At 38.1% G+C, this 27,728-nt stretch overlaps 1 protein-coding gene across 2 annotated transcripts in view; it reads right to left on the bottom strand.

Annotated features, from left to right (window-relative positions):
* Nucleotides 1–537: 537 nt before the first annotated feature.
* The window catches only part of SBNO1 (strawberry notch homolog 1), a 73,270-nt gene continuing 46,079 nt past the window's right edge, over nt 538–27,728 (bottom strand). For both annotated transcript variants that reach the window (XM_071209765.1, XM_058281274.2), the window contains exons 25-33: nt 27,462–27,561; nt 21,826–21,900; nt 20,423–20,569; nt 20,243–20,337; nt 20,068–20,160; nt 11,535–11,672; nt 10,183–10,259; nt 8,445–8,638; nt 538–7,080 (exon numbers count right to left, since the gene is read on the bottom strand). In XM_071209765.1, coding sequence (XP_071065866.1) covers nt 6,938–7,080; nt 8,445–8,638; nt 10,183–10,259; nt 11,535–11,672; nt 20,068–20,160; nt 20,243–20,337; nt 20,423–20,569; nt 21,826–21,900; nt 27,462–27,561 — 1,062 coding nt within the window. In that variant the 3' untranslated portion in view covers nt 538–6,937. The remainder of the gene's footprint in view (nt 7,081–8,444; nt 8,639–10,182; nt 10,260–11,534; nt 11,673–20,067; nt 20,161–20,242; nt 20,338–20,422; nt 20,570–21,825; nt 21,901–27,461; nt 27,562–27,728) is intronic.

Genomic DNA, 27,728 nt, shown 5'->3' with positions numbered 1-27,728 from the left:
TGAATAAATACAGCAAGCATTCAAGAGCAACTGGCATACAGGTAAGTCCCCAATATTAACTATGATAACTTTACCCTTGTTTCTGTGTTTTTTGATGGCTTTTTGATGGCAGAGCTCAAATCCTAGACTAGCAAACTGGATGATTACACTTACCCAAGAATGAATTTTGGCCCCCCAAGTCCTCTGACATTGGTGGCTGATAAGGATGCCACAGACTACCCTTCTCCTGAGGCCCCCTAGCTGGGTTTGTTTGCATCTTTCAAGGACCCAAGTCTCAGCATGAGTGCTAAGTAAGCAAGAGGAGCACAGCCCCAGGCTCCAAAGCGGCAATGGCTCTTCCAGGGCTGAGCACAGGCACCATGAGCTCTCCAGGGTGCTGGGCTATTTACCCCCAAGGGAAGTACTCCAGGAAGCCTTTTAACTACAAGGCCAGCAGCGTAGGCCACATCCTAGGTACAGAGACCTACAGGGGAGTGTGGTGGTACTAACACAGCTCAAACAGAAGCTCTGAAACCAGACAAAGGAAACATAGGAAGATATGCTTATTAGCCAGTTTAATTTATTTAAGAATCTTACAAAAAAGAAAAACAAAACACAATAACAAAACAACTAAATACAGAATTTTGTTACGCTTCACGGTTGATTGCTTTTCCTTGCAGGGATAAACCTTGCTAAGTGCAGCCAATACATTTTTATCAAATTAAACCCAGTTTTCTAAGTTACATATCAAAATGGCTGGAACAATCGTTTCTGGACACTTGGTCCTGATTTATCGTGGAAGGCTGAAAGAAGCAGTGCAGTATCATTGGAACAGTGCGTACCCTTCATACACTGACGGAGACACCAAAACAGAGTAGCAATATAAAAAAGGGAGATTTAAAAAAAGAATGAAACAAAAACAAACCCAAAGAGTTTACATCCACCTTTGTTTCAAATTGTCTTTGGATTCCATCACATGTGTTATTATTGTCTCAAGATGCACCATGTCAGATTAGTAAAGAAGGAAGATCTATGCCTACGTATAAAAGTTTCCTTTGCTCAGCGGAGGTAGAACCTGGCAAAAGTTTTATTGCAGAGATACAGCGTACCTCTTCCCACCTCTCATGGTTGATGGTAGATATAAGTGGTTATTTAAAAATAATATCAGTAGTTTGCAAATTCAGTATAAACCACAAATGGGATGATAATGAGTTTCTCTGACAGCGGTGAGACTGCAATGTGCTACGTAGAAAAAAGGCTCTCTCTGCCCCATAAAGTGGAAGTCAGAAAGAAGGCTCAAGCTTCTTTATCCTCTTCAGTGCCACAAATACTGTCATTGCAAGTAAGCCCCACGGGGTATATTGGCCAGAAATGTCTTTTCAAGGCATGAACAGGTCTCAGTGCAAGGGAAATTAGGGGAGTCCTCATTTGGGGTTCCTGTGGGCTGACCTTCTGCCCCAGAGGCTGGATTCCTAGCTGCACCCCTTGCCCACCTCTGCACTAAAGGGACAGTCTCGGGTTAACCGTGCCTTGCCACATTGTTGCAGCTCAGAGGCACACAGCTCACCCCACTCCATGGGCGCCCAAGGAAGGGCTGTGTTGGAATAGGATTTCACAATGGAGGCAATCTGTGACAGGCCCTAATTCATGACAAATTAAGTTCCCAAAACTGATTCAAACACAGGTAATTTTCAACTACCACGTCTACCAAGTTGGATAGTAATGAATGAAACTTATACATGAACGAAAGGCCCAAGAAATGCTCACAGCAATCTTTCCTGCAAGTTATAGAGGTTCAATTTCTTAAAGATGCAAGATCTATTAAAAAAACAACAACCCACAAATGTTTGCCTCCTGGTGGTTATTGCCACCATTTTCATGTACCATCTCTGGGTTTCCCAATTGCCAAGAGTAATCGTTAAAAATGAAAGAGGCTAGGAAGGAAGGACGGAACGCCTTAATCCTGTTCAGCAGATCCCACTGGGCAGTCCTTAAGCAGATAACTGCCCATTCTACCTTCCAGCACAGAATCAACCTATGAGCTGAAGGCTTGTGGAAGCCTCCTCCACAGTCACTGTGTGTTCTCTTTTGGAGGATGAATGTTCCTTAAACGGACATTCTCTAACATCAGCTGCCAGTATGGACACTGGCAAGTACTACCAGGCCTGTTTCCCCCCCGTGCTATAAATATCCTTTGAATAGGCGCAAGCAGAAGCAGATTAACTGTGCCACTGCAAAGTAAATTTCTGATTATTTGAAGGTTAAAAGTATAGGGCCAACTTCCTGAAGAACACAATATTTGAGGCAAGGTTTTCCTATTAGATGGAGACCCACAAAGATGAGGGATTTGGTTCAGGCCTTAAAAACTGCAAGAGTAGGAGTTCACTGAAGAGCTAAGTTTGATCCCAAATGCACTGAAGAAGTTAGAGGAGCTTAAAGAAAGTCTTGGGAAGAATGTGGTGGGTTTTTTTTGTTTTTGTTTTTTTTATGTGAAAACATCAGGCTCACTATAGCTTCCAAAGAACAAAATAAATGAGCATAACTAGTCATATAATGACAGTATCAGAATTGCACTCAAGTACATTTCCCCCCATTACAATGCATTGCACACAGTAAAAATTTGTAAAAAAAAAAATTCAAAACAATCAGGCATGTTGAAAAATACACAGAATTGACACAGAAATTCTATAGTAAAATGCAAAAACAAACTCTAATATATAGAAAGAAATTCAACTAAGAATTTCTCATACTTTTTCTATATTAAAAAAAAGAAAAGAAAAAGAAACCCCACATGGGATGTCAAGAAAAGAATAAATAGGACTGAGGAGGGAAAAGGGGAAAATAAGCAGGTGGGATCCCAATTTACAAGAAATATTTACATTTGGAATTCAAAAGAACTCAACATTTCTATATATACACATCTATATACATATATATAAATACAGCATGAAATTGGAGGATGGGTTTTAGATTTCACCTCAAGTATTCAGAAAAAAATCCAAAAACTGCTAGCTAGTTTGAGTTGCAGGTATTTAGATGTGTTTTCTTAACTTATAAGCCCATAAAGACACTACATTTGTATTAGACAATTGGCATCAATGAGGAAGTTTCTCTAGCATGGGTTTTGCTCTCAGTTGGAGCCACAACATGGAATGCTTGCTACATTCAGCAACGAGGTGTGCAGAGGCACCTGTGCACAGATAGGGTGTTAGCCAGGGAGACCACAGAGAAGAGGAAGTACCGGTAGCCAACTAAAGACCATCATCACAGTGGTTGCTTTTGCCATGGAGAATATTTGAACTAACTAAACATCCATTAACTGGATCCCAACTTAAAAGCAACTCTTAAGTAGCACCATTCTTAGAAACGACCAAATATCACTCAGGTAAATTTTCTAAATGACAGGACTTGGATAAAAGCCTTCTCATCATCTCTTATCAAGACAAAGACCGAATGGGGGAGGAATGTTTCCTCTGCCCCTACCTTCAAAAATTGAGATGCATCAATCAGTTCTAATCTGCTGCTTTCTTCCCACATGCTAAAACTGGTAAGTGGCAGATGGGGATGCGAGGAGGATGAAGGAAGTGCCTTTCCATTATACAACTGTAAATGCTGTCCCCCACACCCTTCCTGCTCTTGCCTGCCTGGGGAAGCTGTTCCAATAGCACTCATACAGACACCAGGAAATGAACATCCTAGAGGAAATTTACCTATGGCTGGAAATCTGTGCCTCTAAAACAGTACATTCCCTTGGTGTTTGGTAACCTAGAACTTTTACCTCCACAGATAAAGCAAACTAAAACTAAAAGGTTTATTACTGCAACTCAAAAAGATTTCTGAAGTGCTAATTAGTTGGGGTGGAATAAATATATATATATACATACACACACTCCTACATTGCTTTGGATGCAGGTCTTGTTAATTTATATACACATGGAAAGAAAGATATTGAAGAAGGTATCTGCAATTTAGCAGCAAAAAGGGAAAATTCTTGACTTAACCTAATCACTTTCTGACAAGTTGTGTTTAAAGAATTTCATTGATAACACTTTTATGAATATGTATTATTGATATCATATCTGGATAATTCTACTAAACTGCAGATACCGAGACCTTATGGTATGGAGGTTGCTAAATTAGGGGAAAATTAATTCCCCAAGAGATAACATCTGAGCAGCTCTGGACTCTGGAAGTGGTTTTCAGTATAATCAACACTGTAAACTCTGAAAACACTACATGATTTTACAATCTAATCATTGTGCTCAGAGCCATATTGCTAAAAAGGGAAACAAGGCATTGCAAAGGCCGAGTGGACTCACGTTAGGTTAAACAAGGCCTCTGGGTTCAGATGAGGCATTTAGATCCTGAAATAAATGGACCTATTTTATAGTAGTGTTGTTAAGACTGGACTGACAGAGGAGGACTTAAATACTGGGGCTTTCTCCCGTGTTGGCCAACCTGAACTTGCTGACTTTTACAAAGGGCACAGTGTAAAGGTCATGTGCTCACCTCCAGAGAGAGGGTTGGGTACCAGAATCTGGGTGCTCGCATGCGCACCACACCCTGATGGGCATGGGCACACAGTACCTCAGTGACCCAGCCATTTACACCAGTTGCCATTTTGAGGTCTACTTTGAGAGTTTTCACAGGCCATTCTGGACCTTATTCAAAAAAGGGGGGGGGGGGAAGGTGGATGTTCTAGGAAGAACAGAACACAAATATGCCCCTCTGCATCAAGAAGGCTATTCTAAGAACAAGCATTACACTGTCAACTGTGGGGGTTAATTAACTGCATGCTAAAGAACCCTCATACTGATACAGCTTTGAAAGAATTAACTTTTCTTAAAAAAAATTATAACCTACTAAAAAAAGATAACCCCCACAGACAAAATGGAAAAGTTGGGCCAACAGCCTGTGAGAATCTATTTTCCCCTCCCTGCCGTCTCATCTCCCTGGAAGGAGCAGGTCTGTTACACTTCCCTTCCACAGATCCATTTCACTTCGTTTGTTGATGGAAGATGACTGGAGTATTGGTTTAAATACAGAAGCCCTGGGAAGTTTTGCTAAATTAAAAGAGAAGATTCTGCTCTTGGCTGCCAGCTGGGTCTAGTGGTCTATGAGGGACATTGTTCGATATTCCTATGGATCACTGCCTGAGATATATGGACTGGACTGAGGATAAAAGTTGCATCCACTGGGCAAAATGTGCCAAAGAACAGAAGTTTTGCTCGATTTGCGACTGTAGGCACCAAGAGTATTAAATAAATACTAACAGAAATTCATGGAAAACTTGACTAACCAAATTCAGGCTCAAAGAGAGCAAAAGCCCTAGCTTTCCATCACTTAACATCTCTCATCCATTTCTGAGAGAATTTTAAAAAGTGACAATGAGAACAATGCAACTTGAAAAACATTCAAAAGTACTATCATTTTACCCCTTCCTCAACACCATCTTAATTTTTAGGGGTCAGTTTTTAGCCAAAATATAAGGCTACCTGGAATGCTGAGGCAACACACAAGTTCTGCAGAATCCCCGTCACAGACTACTCTGAGGTGGTGAGGACCTAAACAAGAGTCCACTTCTTGTTAGTATAACAACTTTTTATTTGACATCTACAAGATTTTGGTATCTTGCAGCTTTTGATTAGGTTTATACAATCTCAATTTTTCAATAGTGCAACTTGTGCAAGCAAAAAAAAAAAAAAAAAAAGGAAAAAAGTAAACAAAAAGACCACTTGTCCCCTCACTTGTTTATAAACATCTATTATAGGTGAAACAAAACTTACCCATATTATAGATAAGTGTCTATTCACATTTGTACATTACCATTTTTAACAGCTTGAGATAAACTCTACAATGTCTTACAACACATTAAACAATATTCAAGTTACTGGGTAACAACAATAACAACAACAAAAAAACATACAGCAGAAGCCTCAAGTGTTTCCTCATTGTCTAATTTACAACTCAAGTAAGGTTTCCTTTTTATGAATGACAAAGCAACTTAGGATAATGCAGGAAAAAAAAGATTTCAAAATGGAAGTCAATTTACACTTCTTTTTTAAACTATCTTTAAGTTAAAGAAAACGTAATTTTAAGAAAAATAGGCTTGTAGCCATTTTTGCAGCACATGTGAGGAATACTATCAGTACATTAAAATTAACTTTTAAGAGTTTCATCACCAAAAAACATATGTACTCATTACCTAGACGAGAAAACTAGGGGAGGAAGGAGGATGGGGGTAGGGGCTCACAGGGTTAGAGGCAATACCCGGGTATAGACACTATAAAAATGCAATCACCAATGCTGTACATCTACAAATGTGTTTCTCTCTGTTACTTGACTTCTGTGTTAATCTTGTTTACGCATGCTTTCAAAGACATGCACTGTCAGAAAAAAACTAAAAAAGAATCTGAACGCATGATATGCAACCTTTCTTTTCATGCTTTAATAAACCTAGTGTTTAATACGTTGGAAAAAGAAACCAATATATATTTTCTATACTTATAGACTCAAAATACATGCATCTGGGGTAATTCCCCCAGCAACGGCATGGATGGACTGCGTTAACCCTGAGCACTGTGTAACAGAAAAGTAAAGCCAGTTTGGTAAGTTCCAAGCATTTCAAACCAACTGCGGTTTGTGTCTTTAGGAAACTCACCAACAACAGACTAACACACACGCAAGCGCACATACCCTTCTGCTAATCCAAAGTAAAAACAAATGGGAAGTACCACGGGAAAAGCAAAAGGAAAGACAGATGTACCACAATCGGCACTGCTTATCTGCAGATTTGCTATCTATTCCAGGTCTGTCTTTATTTCCCCCGCCCCAAATTAACTAGAGAGAGCATAACTAAGAAAAACTTATAATTCTTTGGAAACTGTCCCTGATTTTTATGCAAACAATACGCCTCAACAGCATTTCAGATACATCCATGTTGAAACCTGTCTGGTCTCTATGCGTTGCTGGAGTTGGTGATGCTCTGAGGGTGGTGCTGCTGCCACAGCTGTTTCTGCTGGACCGCAAGCTGTTGAGACTGGTCTGAAGTTGACAGGAGATTTACAAGAGGAGATACACAATTTGCCGGAATGATCAGACCTGTAATTATTTTAAAAGTTCATGAAGCTGCATTCAGAGAGATCACATTATTTTACAACTTCATAGCAGATTCCAAATGAGGCAAAATTTAAGCATAATGAACAAAAATGCCACAAAAAATTAAACAAATACCTAACAGTTGAGGTGGCCCATTCAGAAGTAACTTAATTCTTCAGCTGTTACCCAAAAATAAACAAGCAAGAATAATGGATGTGTCTAGTGCAGCACCATTTTTTTACTGCAGGATTAATAACTTACTCACTCAATAGAAATGATTATATTTATGTATAAAGTTGTTTACATAGACGCTTCCTTAGTATAAAATTCAGAAATGTGTATGTAGGTAACCAATCAAAATACATGCTTTTTGTTAGAAAAGTTAACGCTTTTATTAGACCCAGTGACCCAGTGACTTCTTTTCAGTCTGGATGTCTGGGTCTGACTCACAAGGTGGTGGGCACTGGTGCCTGACATATAGCACCTTTCTATATACCTACTATCTACTATCTTTGCAGCTCCACCAACGAGTGCAGCCACCACCTTCTTCTCCCTATATTCCAAGAAGACTGCAGACATGGCACATTCAAATGCTTCTAAATGGACACAGGGAGGATATCTGCAAACAGGTGAGAATATGCCCAGGATAAGGGAATTCTAAATCCGGCCATGGGGGAATAGTGACAGGCCCAATGTTCCAGGTAAACCGTTTATTAAACAGAAGATAGAAATCTAGACTTTTACATGAAATCTCTTAATTTAAACATTTTCACTTTGGCCACTAATTCAAATGAAAACCTTCAACAAGCAAAAATTCTTGGGGACCAAACAAAATGTTAATGGACTGACTGTCCCACTGGCTGCCAATCTGCAACCCATGCTACAGAAGAAAGCTGCTATGTGAATAAAGCAAAGACAAACAGGCACAGTGAAATACTCGCACTGGTTCCTATGGTTTGCCTTTGCTCCCTGCATGACTGCAAAGCATCCTCTGTGCACAGTGATTTTGAGTTGCACAGTCGTAATCTGGCTCAATGAATGTAAAATGGTAGACTCTAGAGAATCCTGGGCAAGAGGCTGAGCTCGGTCTTTTCCACGAGGGACCTTGCATAGATAGCAGCAGTGAGGAAGGGGAGCAAAAGTCACTGAGAGCAGCATTAAGTACACTACTCCAAACCTTCCACCAGAATCAATGATGTGTGTTCCAAAGCTTTTCTGCTCAACTTCTTAAGAACATATAAACCAATCTCTACACCCAATACTGGAAGAGATCCTGAGGTTCTAAGGTGTTAGAAACAAAGTGAAAAAAAAAAAAAAGCAGGATTTGACTTTTTCCCAATTCAAACCAAAACAAAAATGAGACTCACCTACAATCCGCTGTCCATCCTCTGTTCTTAGCCGAACTATCTGCATTTTGACATTAGTGCCACTGACAGATGCTAAAACACCCTCAACTTTTGTCCAGACACTCAGTACCGAACCACATAAAACATAGTATGTGCGGCAACGGAGACCTATTTCACAAACTAACCCCAAACTTGCTTTTTTGCAGTTGCCACGCCTAGGATGAATGGGAAAAAAAGAAAAAATAAGTACAAACATACACACTCATAAAAGGCTCACAAGGCCATTCAAATGACAAATGGAAAATGTTCTAGTATAATTTGCCTTTACTAAGTGACTGATTCTCAGATTATAATCTTTTTAGCATTTTGCAGTAATATCCTTTCCAATTTAAGGAATGACTGATGATTTTTTAGAAGACAGCTATTTCTGGGGCCTAACTCCCTGTGAAATGGTTGATTTACTGAATTTAGTATTCTTTCACACATTTTAGCCCTTACTATATATTTTCTTAATGTTCTAATGCTAGTTTAAAAAATGAGCCTACCAATTATTTCTATATTATTAAACCATCAATGTATTGTCCTAAATCAAATTAGTGGGAAAGGCTCCAGCAAACAAAAACATTATACCATACGTAAGTTTTTTAAACTGAGAACCCCAGTACCTCCTAAAGAAACCAGCTCTCATTGGGGAGCGGATGTAGCTCAAGTGCTTGAGCACCTGCTTCCCATGTATGAGGTCTTGGGTTCAATTCCCAGTACCTCCTTTAAAAAAAAAAAAAAAAGTTATTTTCACAATTCATGGATAAAAATGTCTTTCCAGTATAAATTAAAGATGAATTTAACACACAGCATTATATTTACATGTATAGGATTCTTTTCTTGTTGAAATTCAAAACAAATGTTTTTATAGAGGATTTTGTAGGTTCGTTTAAAAAATATTTAATCTTAAAGGTTTTCCTAAGTTAATTTTCAACAGCATTGATCTGTCCTCAAAACAAAAACAAAAAACCATTACTTAGCTCAAAGCAAACCTATCTACCTGCATAGTAAGTCTTTTTTAAAAAACCTGAAAATAAAAAAAAGAAAATCAAAAAAAAAGAAAAAAATCTGGCTAACATCCATTTATACTTCATATCCCTTTTCACAAAGTGTGCCAGATACTCCAAGAGCAATAAATATTTAATGGGTGAGAAAACATTCAAGAGAGAATAAAATCTACAGACTACTAAGATACTCTACCACAAGGTCTTGAACTAAATACTGGAGTATAAAATGATTTGAAAGAATAGTCTCTGGTTACCCTAGTAACATTACGATTAGCTCCAGGACATCTAACATAGTTTTTTGGTACTACATAACTACTTTAGGTATCTTCTGATTTCTTAGAAGTTGTTTAGCCTTAAAAATAAAGTTGATCTGGTAATGACAAGTAACGCTTATTTTAAAAGAGAGGAAGTAAGAGAGGCAAGGAGGGAGAAAGCAAAGAAGATAAGGAAGTTAGTTCTAACACTATGGATGACAGTTAAGTCTCCACAGCCAGGTTAACAGTTGGTTGCAAACAACAAAGGATCAATGAAGAGTAGAGGGAAAACTGAGACAGTGCCTGGCCCTTAAATGTTTAATAATATTTCTAATTGAATGAACCATGCCCAAGTAATAGTTAAATCTGTTCATTTACTTATAAGAACATAGTTCTGTGTTTAGATAAAATCTTGATGAAACTTAAGAAAATGCTGAGAAACATGAAAACACTAACCAATAAGCATGAGTACAAGTATCTGCAGATGAATTATACTGATCTAACCAATGGACCACAGCATCATCGGATACTACCTGTTTAAAAAAAAAAAGAAAAATGCCATTGAAACAGTAATGCTTTAAATAAACTGGCTAATTTCATCTTAAAAACTTTTCCAGAGGCAGCCAACTTAAAATAAGTTGGTACAGAACAAACTGGCTCTTACTACTGGTTCAACTTCAATGCCATTTGTAAATTTCTGCCTAAGCCAGATATTAAAAAAAAAAAAAAAAAAAATTCACCATGATGGTTACTATGTAATAATTTTTTTCAATAATTATTTTCAAATGAGAAAAGCTAAGAATAACAGTAATATAAGATAATACTAACAAAGTAGTATCTAATACTAAAGTTAGGAATAACAACATCATATACCGTTTTCTAGAAACCATTGCAAAATAGAAAATAACAGCATGTTCACAATAAAACAAAGTCATGGGAACAGATTTCAGTCTGCAACATCTTCCCTACATTAAAAAATTCTTATTTTTATAGTTACTACTAGAAGTTTCTTTTTCTTTTCTTTTTTTTTTTTTTTTTTTTTTTTTAAGATTTATTTATTTATTTAATTTCCCCCCCTCCCCTGGTTGTCTGTTCTTGGTGTCTATTTGCTGCGTCTTGTTTCTTTGTCCGCTTCTGTTGTCGTCAGCGGCACGGGAAGTGTGGGCGGCGCCATTCCTGGGCAGGCTGCTCTTTCATTTCACGCTGGGCGGCTTTCCTCACGGGCGCACTCCTTGCGCGTGGGGCTCCCCCACGCGGGGGACACCCTTGCGTGGCACTGCACTCCTTGCGTGCATCAGCACTGTGCATGGCCAGCTCCACACGGGTCAAGGAGGCCCGGGGTTTGAACCGCGGGCCTCCCATATGGTAGACGGACGCCCTAACCACTGGGCCAAAGTCCGTTTCCCTAGAAGTTTCTTTTTCTGACAACATAAGCCACTTTAAAAAATTATCTTACACAACAAGATGACATAACAAAAAGAAACACAGATTCCCGTGCCGCTGACAACAACAGAAGTAGACAAAGAAGGAGATGAAGCAAATATACACAGACAACAGATAACGGGGGTGGGAGGGGGTGAGGGAGAAGGGGAGAGAAATAAATAAAATAAATAAATCTTTAAAAAAAAATAAGACAAGTATATTAATGTAAGAAAACTTGATAAAATTTTTTTGCGAAAACAATTTTTCTTTTAAACAATAACCAAATATTGACAAAATCTAGACACAAAGCTCTCCTAAACATAGTGTTAACGTTTTATTATAAAACAAGTATTCATATATAGTATAATGTATAGGTAAGAATATACCTTCTTATATTTCTTTTTTAGATCTGCATAAATTTCTAATTTGAGCTGTTTCCCAGTATTTGGTCTATAAACTAAAAAAAGCTTCTTTTTAGGATTCACTTCTTTAACTAAAATGGCAGTTTTCTTATTGTTCCTTATCTAGAAGAAAAAAGTAAAAAAATACAAAGGTTAGATTTCAGGCACTTTAAGACGTTTGTTGTTTTGTCCCATCACATCATCTGCATATATAATTGTTCAAAGAACTATAATACCTAATAAGTACATGAATATGTAACCATGAGGAAGGATGACAACCAGTTGTGTAAGACAATTTAACAGTTAGACCACACAACTAAAATGAAAGCTCTCTGACCTTAATTCTGAGGCAGGCCAAAGACATAAAGTTGGGAGTCAAGATGTTCTTTAGAAAACTGCTTTCAATAAGCTCTAAAGCACAAATGGCCAGTAGAGCCAATTTTGCTTGTGCTGTTCCTGGTACCTGGAATCACAGTCCAAGCAGGCACATGTTTCATGATAAAGTGAGTATAATAAAATGCTAGTGGTAAAATCTAAGTAGTGGGTATAATAGCATTCACAGTAAAATTCTTTCACTTTGTTGTATGTTTTGAAATTTTTATAATAAATGTTGGAAAAAAATGATGGTCTTCTTCAAGGTACAATGTAGTTCAACTTCCTCCAAAATAATGACTTGGTTCACACCATCCTCTGAATGCTCATATCCATGAATGCTACCTTTCCTTACTTCCCAACACTGTCATAATGATGAGATAAGATAACACCAGGTATGGGGTTTTGTAAACAGCGAAGCTAGACTGGAGAAAGCCAAAGTGTTGAACAAATAATAAATATGTACACAGAAACAGAAGAAATGGATGGATGAGAGAAACAAAGTGAGTTAAATGTTTTAAATTATTTTAAGTTGGACTTATAAGAGACACCTTAAGAAGGCATTAAAAAAGCTCCATTTAACTCAAGGAAAGAAAAGACTATAAAATTAGTTCCTTTTTTAAAGGATGGTGAACACCTTCTAAGCAATAATCTCTGGAGCTAAAAGCATTTCTGGAGAAAAGTTCAAAGCAAAGGTATTTTACCAAATCCGTTACATAATAAGCTGTTGTTCACTGAGTTGTTAACTTTGTATTAAAATAATTTTTTATAATGATAAAACAGAAAGACTTACTATTTTACTTTTCACAGAAATTAAAGATTTTTTTTTCATTTGTTTTTTATGTGCTTAAATGATCTGAAACTTTATTGTATACAATCATTGTACAAGTCATAAAATAATGGTTAAGAGGAAACAGATGTGGCTCAACCAATTGGGCTCCCATCTACCACATAGGAGGCCAGGGTTCAATGCCCAGGGCCTCCTGGTGAGGGCAAGCTGGCTCATGCGGTGAGGTGGCCCACACAGAGTGCCAGCCCACAAGGGTATGCAGCCCCACACAAGAGTGCCACCCTGCATGGGAAAGGTGCCCCACACAGGAGTGCCAGCTGACGTGGAGAGCTGGCCCAGCAAGATGACTTAACAAGAGACACAGAAGAGAGAAAATAAGAAGACGTAGCAGAACAGGGGAACTGAGGTGGTGCAAGAGAATAACCGCCTCTCTCCCACTCAGGAAGATCCCAGGATTGGTTCCTGGAGTCGACTAATGAGAATACAAGCAGACACAGAAGAACACACAGCGAATGGACAAAGAGAGAGCAGACAATAAGGGGAACGGCAGGGGGGGGATATAAAGAAATTAAATATTTAAAAATAAATAAAACAAGTTATGGTAAAAATACATTTAAAAATTTTTATCAGTTGGCAAGAAACACTAGAAACACTCAATATGCTTATTATGTATCTATTTTTAAGGTACACAATATTTAGAATACATATCTTGAAAGTGTCATGTTAACTGTAATTATAAAATACTACTACTATGGGAATCAAAGTGATTCTAATATGATTTTCCTAACACTAACATCAGTTAAATACAATGCTAAAGCATGTTTTACTTAAAACTATGAAATCCAGAACAAGGTAAGGATACTGTCTGTCACCATTGACATTCAACACTGTACTAGAAGTTCTAGTTAAGGCAATTAGACAAGAAAAAATAAATAAAGGAATCCAATTAGAAAAAGAGGAAGTCAAACTCTCACAATTTGCAGATGAAATGATTCCATATTTAGAAAATTCCAGGATGCAAGATCAACATGCAAAAATCAGTAATGTTTCTGTACGCTAGTAATGAACAATCTGAGGAGGAAATCAGGAAAAATGTCCATTTTACAATAGCAACCAAAAGACTCAAACACCTAGGAATGAATTTAACCAAAGGACAGGACCTATATGCAGAAAACTATAAAACAATGCCAGAAGAAATGAGTGTTTTGAAAACCTAAACAAATACAAAGATATTCTGTGTTCATGGATTGGAAGACTAAATATTGTGAAGATGTCAATCCTACCCAAAATGATTTATAGATTCAATACAATACCAATCAAAATTCTAACAGTCAACTTTATAGAAACAAAAAAGGCAATTACCAAATTCATTTGGAAGGGAAAGTGTACCCGAATAGCCTAAAGCATTCTAAAAAAGAAGAGTGACATAGCAGGAATTTCACTGCCTGACCTTGGTCAGGGTCAAAACAGCATGGTAATGGGAAGCAGATGTGGTTCAAGCAGTTGGGCGCCTGCTTATCACATGGGAGGTGCCAGGTTCAGTTCCCAATGCTTCCTAAAGAAGATGAGCAAGACAGCAAGCTAACACAACAAAGAGGAAAAACAAGGAAACACAATGAGACACATGACAAGCAGGAGAAGAATTGACTCAAGCCATTGGGCACCTCCCTCCCACAAGGGAGGTTCTGGTTCGGTTCCCAGTGCCTCCTAAAAAGATGATGAACACCCAAGGAACAGACACAAAGAGCAGTAAGAAAGTACAAACAACAGGTGTGTGCGTGAGACAGAGAATAAATCTTTAAAAACCAAAAGAACCCAGTGTGGTATTGGCATAAAGATAAACAAATCGATTGATGAAATAGAATTGAGAGTCCAGAAATAAACCTTCACTTCTACACTCAACTGGATTTTGGCAAACCTTTCAAGTCCATGCTGATGGGACAAAACAGTCTCTTCAACAACTGATGCTGGGAGAACTGGATATTGATAACCAAAAGAATGAAAGAAGGAACCCATCAAACTCCCGACATAAGAATCAACTCAAAATAGATCAAAGCCAGGACCATAAAACTACTGGAAGAAAATGTAGGGAAACATCTTAAAGACCTTGCAGTAGGTGGTGGGTTCTTGGACCTTACACCCAAAGCAAGTGCAACTTAAGAAAAAATAGATAAATGGGACCTCCTCAAAATTAAACCCTTTTCACATCACAGGACTTTGTCAAAAAGGTGAAGGAAAACAGATGTGGCTCAAGCAGTTGGGCACCTGCCTACCACACAGGAAGTCCCGGGTTCAATTCCTGCTACCTCCTAAGACAAGCTTGAAGACAAGCAAGACAGCAAGCTGATGCTCTGGGCTGGCGCAACAAGCTGATGCAACAAGATGACACAATGAGGAAATAGAATGAGAGACATAACAAGCAGGGAGCAGAGGTGGCTCAAATGATTGGGCACCTCCCTCCCATATAGGAGGTCCCGAGTTTGGTTCCCAGTGTCTCCTAAAAAGAAGATGGGCACACAACGAACAGACACAGAGAACAGACAGTGAGCACAAACAAGGGGGGCAAGGAATAAATAAAAAATAAATCTTTAAAAAAAAAAAAAAAGGGTGAAAAGGCAGTTAACTCAATGGGAGAAAGTATTTGGAAAGCTTATGTCCAATAAGGGTTTAATGTCCATGATACATAAAGAGATGTTAAAACATATCAGTAAAAAGACAAGAAACTTGATTTTAAAAATTGGCAAATTCCCAATGTCTTCTGGAGAAGGCGAGCAAACAATGAGCAGACGGGTGAGAGAACCATCTGGGGGATTGAGCAGGAAAAATTAAAAATAATAAAGCAAAATTTTTAAAAATGAGCAAAAACTTGATATTTGTCCAAAAAAGATACATAAATGTCAAAAAAAACAAACATGAAAAATTACGGAAAATGCATATCAAACTAGAATGAGTTATCATTTCACACCTATCAGAATGGCCACTATTAAAAAGACAGAAAATAAAAAAATAGACACTGAACTCAACTGTTGGAGAGAATGTGGAGAGACAGGAACAATTATTCACTGTTGGTAGGAATACAGAACGCTACAGCCACTGTGGAGGACTGTTTGGCAAATCCTAAAGAAGTTGAATATAGACTTGCCACATGACCCTGCGAGACCACTACCGGGTATAAACCCAGAAGAACTGAGAGCAGTGACATGAACAGACATCTGCACGCCAATGTTCATATTGGCGTTATTCACGAATGCCAAAAGTTTGGAAACAACCCAGATGTCCATCAACTGACGAATGGATAAACAAACTACGGTGTATTCACACAATGAACTATCATGCAGCTTCATGAAAAAATGAAGTTGTAAAGCATATGACAACATGGATGAACCTAAAGGACATTATGTTGAGTGAAGCCAGCCAGTCACAAAAGGAAAAGTACCATATAACTGTGCTATTATGGTGCTACTATGAACTAAACATATTGTGTAACACATTTTATGAGTCTATTGATTATACTCTTTGGAAGAATTGCATGCCTTATCAATATGCACCAATAAAATTGGCTTAAAAAACAAAACTAGGGAAGTGGATATGGCTCAACTAATAGACCATCTGCCTACCATATAGGAGGTCCAGGGAGGGAAGGGGAAGAGAAATAAGCAAAACAAAACAAAACAAAACTACAGAGGTTCGAAGGGAAACCTTAAAGAATAATGCCCTTTCTGGAGAGACCATCCCTTACTTTCAGCCAATTGCTGCCCCAAGTACTCCCTTCAGCAGCACATATACTAAAATTGCTGCCCCAAAAGAACAAAGGCCTAGTGTTATCACATCTTTTCACTCAAGGGAGGTTGGGAAGTCAGGACTATCATCAAATAATTTCAAATTAAAAACCATAACCAGTATTTTGTGTGAAGCAACTGAAATCTCATCTGGAGGAAATCTGAATAACATCCATAAAAGAGGTCAATGTCCACATTCTGGTTATGATATTATACTCCCATTTTGCAAAATGCTACCAATGGGAAAACTGGACAAAGTGTAGAAGGAATATCTCAGTATTACTTCTTACAACTGCATGTGAATCTATAAGTATCTCAAATTAAAAAGCTTAATTACTTTTGATTATTCAAACCATGCATACATACTAGATTGATCTTTTTAAAATAAAGGCAACAAAAAAGCTTAGTAGTATATGAGGACAAGTATAAAACTACATATGCATATAGACAAGGACTGGAGAAAGTGACATCACTTCATCTTGGAGTATGGATGACTACTTCTCTCCCCTTTTAAAACGTGTCCTTTACTGTAAAAATAAAAACAAAACAAAACACTTAATTGAGGCCTGAGCCGGTCCCAACTTGTTCGTGGTTTTGGGTTAATATCTGCCTCATAACCAAAAATAAAACCAAAGGGTTTGTCTTTTGGGAAGGCAAAGTGGTCTTTTCCTCTGAAAAATCCTCCTACATAGTTGGCTTTGGCATTTCCCAGGAATAGGAGGGCAAGGATTGAGGCCTTATGAGTCTGGGTATTCACTGAGGTGGAGGGAGACGAGAGAGGTCATAACCAGGAAGTCCAGAGTGGGGTATATTTATTGCCAGCATGTATCACTGTTAACCCAGCCTGGGCTCATGAAAGCATAGAAATGGATTTCTTAACAAAGTAAAAATAACAGTTTCTAAAACAAACATTTTCAAAATGGGAGAAAATTTTAAAATTACCAATATTCCCAAAGTAGCAGACAATATCAACTCTCAGGATACTGGCAAAGTTGACCCAATTCTTCCTGATTTGATGCCATTTTTACCACTGGAGACTAATAATCCTCTTTGCAGGTATATTTCTTAGTAGTGATACTCAAGTAACAAACCTGACAAAGAATACCATTTTCCACATGTTCTTAGATGGGAGCAGTGATGGTACTCCCCACAACATTTTTATTTCAATTTGCCTTTGAGTGAACCCAAAAAGAAATGAATCCTTAGTATGAACACATGAGGAACCAGGGAGTTAGCTAACTCCAAAGCCAGAGAGAACAGGCTTTATCCCAATTCTGTAACTTAACAGCCCTATGGCTTTTGTGAAAGTTAATTAAGTTTTTTAAGCTTATTTCCTCATCTGCAAATTGAGGTTAATAATGGAGGTCAACACCGACTTTACAGGACAGTCAAGTAAAACACATAATATTCAGGAGGATACAAACAACGTTAATAAGAGAGAAGTGCCAAGAGCTAACAAAAATTGCACCTTACTCTGCTCCAGAACTGTCTGTTCTACGAGCAGATGGTGCATAGCTGGGTTGGTACATTTAAGTCTCATAAAGCCCTAGGAGGCATTAGGTGCTACTACTATTTCCATTTTAAAGATTACGAAAGAGACCTAAGGAGGTTAAGTATCTTGTTCAAGCTTACAATACAAGTAAGGAGCAAGACTTCGAACTGGAATTTGGACCAAGCCAAATCTCAAAAAGCTAAGCAGCTGATTTTTGAGCACTACACATAAATAGTTAGGAAAACTATACTGAACCATGCCTTCTTCCGAGAAATTCAGAAAGATTAATTTTCCATAAAAAAATAACAGAGAAAGATTGAGGTTAAATCTGATATAAAGTTATAGTTAGCAAGAAAAATAATAAACAGAAAACAACCCTTTAAAAAAAACAAACCCCCATCAGAAAGACATGGCCACATAGATCAAAATTGTAACCTACCATTTAAAAGTAAGCTAAAATACATTTTAAAAATACAATAGTAATGACTGATGTGATGAATGCACAGCAATGTGACTATACCAAATACAAATGATTGAATACTTTGTATGACTTGTATGCTTTATTAATATGTATCAATAAAATTGATTTGTTTAAAAAGTTAAAAAAAAAAAAAAAAGATAGGCAAAGAGGATCTAATGTGAAAAATAGCAGACCTGGAGATGGAAGAATAGGGGAGGGTATCCAAGGAAAAACAATACTAAAAATATAATTCAGAACATTCTGAAAAACAAAGATTTTAAACTATATTTTGAAGGAGCATACCATGTACCTGAGAATATCAACCAAGAATGACTAATATCAGGATATATTCTGGTATAATGACTAAATTTGCAAAGAAAAAAAAAAAAGAAAATCCTTTGGGCATACAGGCAAAAAGAACTTAAAAGTGAAAGAATATTTAGATCACCATCAAACTCTGACGGTATTCCCTTTATCCCAGAAGAATGAGTAGCAGCATATTTAAGATACTGTACAAAGGGCACAGACAATTTATCAGCATGCAAGAACTCAGGGAATTAATACAAATCGGCTTTAAAAAACTGTTATTCTACCACTTAAAAAATCAACCCAGGGAGTAATGTTCCCAATAAGCCCTTCTTGATAAATCTACTATAGAATATGCTTTAGACAAAATGACTACAGACTGGTGAGAGAGGGAGTGGTGGGCATTAAATATAATGACTTGTAGAACTAAGATTAAAAAGGTTAAAAGGAAAATGGTGTATGGCATATAACTGCTATATGCTCAGATATTGCTGGAATTTAAAATAGATATAACTAAATAAAAATGAGAATATGGGGCAAGTATGTACAAAAGAAATTTTTTAAAATGAAAACTGCTTTCAGAAATCTTATTAGAGTGGTAGTATGTGTAGTACTTTATCATTCTGTGTGTCCTTGCGAAGAAGGATTCTTGGCATGGATTAAAAGAGATACAGATATTACATTAAAGAAACTAAATAAAAAACCCAGTAAAGCCTGGGAACGGATGTGACTCAAGCAGTTGAGTATCTGCCTCCCATATGGGAGGTCCCAGGTTTGGTCCCTGATGTCTCCTAAAGGAAATGAAAATGACAGCAAGCAAAAACAATGAGCAGACAACAAGCAAAAAAAGAAAAAAAGAGCAAACAACAAGCAAACAGACAAGGGGGCCAACTCAGAGAAACTCAGGGCAACACAGAACAAATCAATAAGTACTCAAAGTATTATACCACATCTGTGCATATATACACACATTCCTCACCCCCTTAGCTCTATTTATAGGAAAATACTAATCAAAAGAATACAGTTATACTAATAACTGACAAGTCTTTAAGACATAAAGCACTACCAATATTAAAGGTCAATATTACAGGGGGGAAAAGGTTTAATTTACTAAGAATACATAAAAATTCTAAAATTGCATGCATCCATTAACATCTGTCAAAATATAGTAAGTAAAAATGTATACAAATAGAGAAACCCAGAATTACAGTAAATTATCAAAGTAGAGAAAAATAAACATGCAAACAGATAATTACAATGCAGGTAATGAAAAAGCAACATATATCTGAATCATTACATTTAAAGTAAACAAGTCGTACTTGCAATGACAAGTAAAAGCCATCATCTGGTCCTGTCAGCTCAGCCCAAATCTTGGTAGCTTCCTCCCAGGACATTCCTCTTTCTACACTAATCTGTAAAAGAAGTAATAAATTTAAAGACAGTGCCTATCACAGGCAGACATTATACTTGAATATGCACATTTTCCAAACTTACTGTGTATAACTCTACATGGCCAGAGGTTGAATATCCTGGAGTCAAAAACTTCTTAACGTCACTTTTCCTCACCTTTTCATCTCCAGAACCAAGATCTTGAACAAGAAAAAGTAACGTGTACATGTAAAAATAACAAAATTTAAGGAATACACATGACATTTTAAAAATTATTCTACTTACCTAAGATTCCCATGTCATATCTTCCATTCTTTTTGGCATTTTGAACAACTGCGGTAAGTGTGTCGGCAAAATACTGAAACAATGCATTCTGTTGATGTACCTCCATACCCAAAATTCTATTTAAGAATTTTCCTATGTTGTTATAATCTGCAAATGACAACATTACATGAAATATTTAACACATCCAACAGTAACTAAAACTTTTTCATTCATCTACATGCAATTTCTCCACTAAAGTCTTCCCTGACAGCTTTTGCACTGCTCAAGAACAGAACTATTAATTGGCCCATTTCCACCTCTAATAATTAGCATGGCCCTAATAAGCTCAACAGATGCTTGCCAAACTGAATTTTTATATGTCCGATTTTACTTACTTGAAGTAAAACAGAATTTAGCGTATGAAAGTATTTGTTATTTAACACTAACTCTTTTTTTTTTTTAAGATTTATTTATTTATTTACTTCTCTCCCCTCCCCCCCCACCACCCCGGTTGTCTGCTCTCTGTGTCTATTTGCTGCGTCTTGTTTCTTTGTCTGCTTCTGTTGTTGTCAGGGGCACAGGAATCTGTGTCTCTTCTGTGTCAGCTCTCCGTGTGGGTGGCGCCATTCTTAGGCAGGCTGCACTTTCTTTCACGCTGGGCGGCTCTCCTTACAGGGCACATTCCTTGCACGTGGGGCTCCCCTACGTGGGGGCACCCCTGCGTGCACCAGCACTGCGTGTGGGCCAGCTCCACACGGATCAAGGAGGCCCGGGGTTTGAACCGTGGACCTCACATGTGGTAGACGGATGCCCTAACCACTGGGCCAAGTCCGTTTCCCAACACTAACTCTTGACTCATAAATAAAGTTGTATGTCAGGGAATCTCAACCTTGGATGCATAATTAGAATCACCTTGGAGGTTGTGAAAACTACCAATGTCAAACCTCCACCCTTGGTTTCAGAATTTTTTAAGAAGTTTGACAGTTGATCATATTTGCACCCAGGTTTGATAATCACTACTATAGGGACAGAACAGAAGTTTTATCTTTTTGAATACCCACAGTAGTATAAATTACCCAGAGTGCTCTGTAGGTATTCAGTTAGGCAGGATAAAAAAATAATGCCTTGGGAGCAGATGTGGCTCAAGCAGGTGAGTGCCTACTTCCCACATGAAGTCCTGGGTTCAGTGCCCAGTGCCTACTAAAAACAAAGACAAACAAGAAGCAAATAAATGAAAAAATCAACTCAGAGCCAATGTGGCTCAGTGGTTGAGCACTGGCTTCTCACTTACAAGATCCTGGTACCTCAAAAAAAAAAAAAAAAAAGCCTTGAAGCTTCACTGTAAAGTTGCCACAAGATAAAAAATAAAATGAGCTTCGATAGTATAGCAACTTATGTGTACAAGCAAAAATTAATATTATTACCTTTATCAAGAGTAAGAATTCCTGAGCGATCTTCTACGTTTATCAGGCCAACTCCTATCAGTCCTTGTCGAACATCTATAAGAAAATAAACCCATAAAAAATCTTATTAATAAAATAATTCAATGAACTGTTATCTGATCAAACTACACCATTTTCTAGTATGGGGAGCAGCCTACATATCTTCCTTCCACAGTTCTGTAACTGTGGAATAGGAACATGCAGTCCCCAAAGGTCTTGAGGCACTACAAAATTCAACAGTAGGGAAACGGACTTGGCCCAGTGGTTAGGGCGTCCGTCTACCACATGGGAGGTCCGCGGTTCAAACCCCAGGCCTCCTTGACCCTTGTGGAGCTGGCCCATGCGCAGCGCTGATGCACGCAAGGAGTGCCCTGCCATGCAGGGGTGTCCCCCACGTAGGGGAGCCCCACGCGCAAGGAGTACGCCCTGTAAGGAGAGCTGCCCAGCGCAAAAGAAAGTGCAGCCTGCCCAGGAACGGCGCCACCCACACTTCCCGTGCCGCTGACGACAACAGAAGCAGACAAAGAAACAAGATGCAGCAAATAGACACAGAGAACAGATAACCGGGGGAGGGGGGGAAATAAATAAATAAATAAATCTTAAAAAAAAAAAAAAAGGATTGTTCTAAAAAAAAAATTCAACAGTAATCAAAACTTAACATCATAAAATATTATTTCATTAAAATATCAACAACAATCCTTAGCAGAGATCTTTGACTAATCATCTATCACTCACAGAGTCTAAAATAATTCTGAGCATGTAACAGGATACTAGTGGAAAATTAATTACATTAATAAAAATATAGGGAAGCGGATTTGGCTCAAAGGATAGAGCATCCGCCTACTACATGGAAGGTCCAAGGTTCAAACCCAGGGCCTCCTGACCTGTGTGATGAGCTGGCCCACAGGCAGTGCTGATGTGTGCAAGGAGTGCCGTGCCAGGCAGGGGTATCTCTGGTGTAGGGGAGCCCAACATGCAAGGAGTGTGCCCTGTAAGGAGAGCTGCCCAGAGTGAAAAAAAGTGCAGCCTGCCCATGAGTGGTGTCATACACAGGGAGCGCTGACACAGCAAGACGACGCAAAAGGGAAGGGGAGAGAAATAAAATAAAAAAACAGCCTTTAAAAAAAAAAAATATATATATATATATATATATAAAAAATCAGAAGCAGGTGTAGCTCAGTGGTTGAGTGCCTGCTTCCCATGTACAAGGTCCCAGGTTCAATCCCCATTACCTAAAAACAAAATATATATATATATTTATACATTTGAATATGTGTATATATATAAGTATAAAATTGTTCTTCCTTCCCTAATGTTACCTATTATTATGGCAAAGTGGTACAAACTATAAATAAGTATGACAGTCAGTATATTCTGAATTATGTTAGTAAGAGAGCAGCTTATACATCTTTAAAAAAATACTGGTGTCCAGGCTCCAACCATAACTTAACAGAATAGGTGTGTGAGAGAACAGGGCCCAGGTTTTTTTTGTTTTTGTTTTTTTTCTGGTGTTTTTGCTTTGTTTTTTTTTTGCTTTTTAACACCAACAGTAAACCTGAGCACCAGTGAATGATAAGTATGTAAGAACTGTTATCGGCAACAAACACTGCTCCAATTGGAATTTCTGGTGAAAAATGGTAACTCCACAAGGACAATGGTCCAAATATCTTACACTTATTTAATTTTACAAAATATCTTCATAGTTTGCTGACCTACTAAAATAATCTAGACTACTTAAATATATGGAGTAAAATCTTCTTTACAGAATTGCAAAATAGGTCTAAGAATCTCTAGAGTGTTACCCAGCAATTATAATTTTTTTAATTATGGAAATTTTCAAACACAAAGGTAAAATACTCTAATGAGCCACATATAGCCATCACCCAGTCTGTTTTTTGTTTTTAATTTTATTAGGATAACAAATACAGGTATATTTTGTTTTATTGTGCTTAACAGCTACTGTTTTGTGTTTTTGTTTTTCCACAAACTGAAGGTTTACAGCAATCCTGCATCAAGTAAGTCTTTCAGCACCAATTTTCCAACAGCACGTGATCACTTTGTGTCTCTGTGTCACAATTTGGTAATTCTTGTTTATTTCGCACTTTTTCATTATTATCATATCTGGTGATCTATGATCTTTGATGTTACTACTGTAATTGTTTTAGGATGCCATGAACTATGCTGACACAGCAAGATGACGCAACCAAAAGAGACACAGATTCCTGGTGCCGCTGACAAGAATACAAGCGGACACAGAAGAATACAGTGAACGGACAGAGTACGGACAACTGGGGGGAGAAGGGGAGAGGGGGGAAAAAAACACAACTATTTACGAAATACATTTCATAGACTAGAGTTGCCAGAGACAGTGATTCTTCTGATGGATCTTGGCAAAGTCAATTGAAAACTTCTGGAAAAGAGTTACCATTCAGAGGTTATTAAGAACCTCTGTGGGGAAGCGGACTTGGTCCAGTGGTTAAGGCATCAGTCTACCACATGGGGGGTCTGCGGTTCAAACCCCAGGCCTCCTCAACCTGTGTGGAGCTGGCCCATGCATAGTGCTGATGCGCGCAAGGAGTGCCCTGCCATGCAGGTGTGTCCCCCGTGCAGGGGAGCCCCACGTGCAAGGAGTGCGCCCAGTAAGGAGAGCCGCCCAGCGCGAAAGAAAAGGACAGCGTGCCCAAGAATGGTACCACACACACGAGAGCTGACAAAACAAGATGACGCAACGAAAAGAAACAGATTCCCATGCCACTGACAACAGCAGAAGCGGACAAAAAACACGCAGCAAATAGACACAGAGAACAGACAACTGGGGTGGGAAGGGGGGAAGGGGAGAGAAATAAATAAATCTTAAAAAAAAATCAAAATACCAACATTCACTGGTGTGGAAGACTTTGCGGGGTTTAAGACTTCAGTGAAGAACTAACTATGAATGTGGTAGAAGAAACAGCAGAAAAAATAGATTTAGAAGTGGAGCCTGAAGATGTAACTGAATTGCTGCAATCTCATGATATAACTTTAATGGATAAGAGTTGCTTCTTATGACACAGAAAGTGACTTTTTGAGATGGAATCTACTCCTGGTGAAGATACTATGAATACTTCTAAAAAGGACAGCAAAGGACTGAGCATACTACATGAAATTAGTTGATAAAGCAGTGGTAAGGTATGAGATGAGTGACTACAGTTTTGAAGGAAGTTCTACTGTGGGTAAAATGCTATCAAACAGCAACACATGCTACAGAGAAATCTTTTGTAAAAGGAAAAGACAATTGATGTGGCAAACATCATTGTTCTTATTTTAAGAAACTGCTACAGCCACATCAACCTTCAGCAACCATCTCTCTATAATCGGTCAGCAACCATCAAAACCCTCCACCGGCAAAAAGATTATGGCCCAAGGAAGGCTCAGATGATGGTTACCATTTTTTAGCAATAAAGCGTTTTTAAATTAAAGTATGTGCTTTATTTTAGACATAATGCTTAATAGAGGTACAGTATAATGTAAACATAACTTTTGTATACACTGGGAAACCAAAAAATTTGTGACTAGCTTTAATTGCAGTGGTCTGGAACCAAATCAGTAGTACCTCTGAGGAATGCCTGTATATAATGCAATTTCCCATTTTTGAATGTAAAATCCAGTGGTATTAATTATATTTACAATATTGTGCTACTATCATCACTATCCATTACCAAAACATTTTCACCATCCAAAATAGAAATTCTGTATTCATTAAGCAGTAACTTCCCATTTTCCCACTCCCCTGGGCCTCTGGGAACTCTAAATCTACTTAGCTATCTGTATGAACTTGTTTAAATATTTCACATAAACAGTGCAGCAGTTTGATATGGTTATTAATTCCAAAAATAGATATTGCGTTATCTTTGTAATCTGGTCTGTTCTTGGGCATGATTAAGTTATGATTAGGGCTTTGATTAGGCCACGTCATTAGGGTGTTCAGTTCCCACCACTTGGTGGGTGGGGACTAACAGATACAAGTCATGGCAAAGGTCAGAATTGGGGATTGTTTTTTTTTTTTTTAAAGATTTACTTTTTATTTATTTCTCTTCCCTTCCCTGCCCCCTGCCCCCAGTTGTCTGCTCTCTGTGCCCATTCGCTATGTGTTCTTCTGTGTCCACTTGTCTTCTTGTCAGCAGCACTGGCAATCTGAGTCTCTCTTTGTTGCATCACCTTGCTGCACCAGCTCTGTGTGTGTGTGGCGCCACCCTGGGCAGGCTGTGCTTTTTCCATGCTGGGCGTCTCTCCTTACAGGGCACACTCATTGCACGTGGGCTCCCCTACGCGGAGGACACCCCTGCGTGGCACAGCACTCCTTGCGCGCATCAGCACTGCGTGTGGGTCAGCTCATCATACGGGACGGGAAGCCCTGGGTTTGAACCTTGGACCTCCCATGTGGTAGGCAGATGTTCTATCCATTGAGCCAAGTCCACTTTCCCAGAGTTGGAGGTTTTTGATATTGGAGTTTGATGCTGAAGCCTTAAGCTGGAGCCCTGGGAAGTAAGCTCACAGAGGAAAGAGAAGCAAGCCCCAGGGAGAGAGGAACCCAGAGGTCAGGAAGAAGCAAGCCCTGGAAAGGAACCTTGAACCCAGAGAGAAGCAAGACCCTGAAGGGCGGAAATCAGGGAGCCCGAACCCTCGCAGCCATTGGCAGCCACCTTGCTCCAACACATGAAAACAAACTTTGGTGAGAGAAGTAACTTATGCTTTATGGCCTGGTATCCGTAAGCTCCTACCCCAGATAAATACCCTTTATAAAAACCAACCAGTTTCTGGTATTTTGCATCAGCATCCCTTTGGCTGACTAATATGAAGAGTAATACAGTATTTGTTCTTTTGTGTCCAGCTTATGTCACTCAACACAATGTTTTCAAAGTTCATGTTGCAGCATGTATCAGAACTTCATTGCTTTCTATAACTCAATAATAAACCACGATGGATATACCACATTTTGTTTATATATCCACTCTTGGTGGATAGTTAGGCTGATTCTATCTTTTAGATATTGTGAATAATGGTGCTGTAAGCATAGGTATACAAGTATCTGTTAGAGTTCTTGTTTTCAATTCTTTTGGAATTGAAATGATTCCATTTCAATCAGAACTGCCAGGTTATGCAATAATTCTATGTTTCAATTTTTGAAGAAACATCACCTAGTTTTAACAATTGTTAAGACCTGGTCAATCTTGTTTCGCCTCCACCCCCCATCAACCTTGAGAGATCATTTACCCAGGTCTTTTAAACTTTAGTACTTTTAAAAGCTATCTGGCAAAGTGATTTTAATTAATAGAACAAAAAAATACAAAGAAACACTTTCTGCTATTAAGTCTAGTGTTGGAAAACATAAACTATAAACTACATCCAAAGCAAAAGCACATCATGAAAAAAATTTTTCATATGTCTACTACTTATTTAAGAAATTTACATGTTCTAATAACCTTTACTTTCTAAATTTTATTCAATTTATGTCCAAAGAAACATAAAAACTAAAAGCAACAGCACGTTAGAAGAAGGCTGTAGTACATACTTGTTAGTAATTATTTTCTTTCATAATGACTACTTTTTAAAGTTACCATCAAAAACAAAAAAGTTACCTTTAAAGAATTCTCCGGGATAGTCTGGAGGTGGTGATACCATAGGAGAATCCAGGTTTACAATAGATTTCATAACAATCTCTAAAGCATTTCTCCCATACTGCAAGAAAAAGAAAAAGTTTTTTACCACTTAGACACTCTTCAATCACATGACCAATTAAGTGAATGCTAAAAAAGCTATTATTACATCAAAGATTCAAAAGCAGCAGGCCTCAATTATCTTTATGTAGATTTTTTACTGCCTAGCTCAAGTCCTTGCACACAGTC

Source organism: Dasypus novemcinctus, chromosome 19 (assembly GCF_030445035.2).
Source record: "Dasypus novemcinctus isolate mDasNov1 chromosome 19, mDasNov1.1.hap2, whole genome shotgun sequence".
Taxonomy (NCBI): domain Eukaryota; kingdom Metazoa; phylum Chordata; class Mammalia; order Cingulata; family Dasypodidae; genus Dasypus; species Dasypus novemcinctus.
Note: the sequence above shows the minus strand (reverse complement) of the source record. Positions and strands in the feature narration are given on the sequence as shown.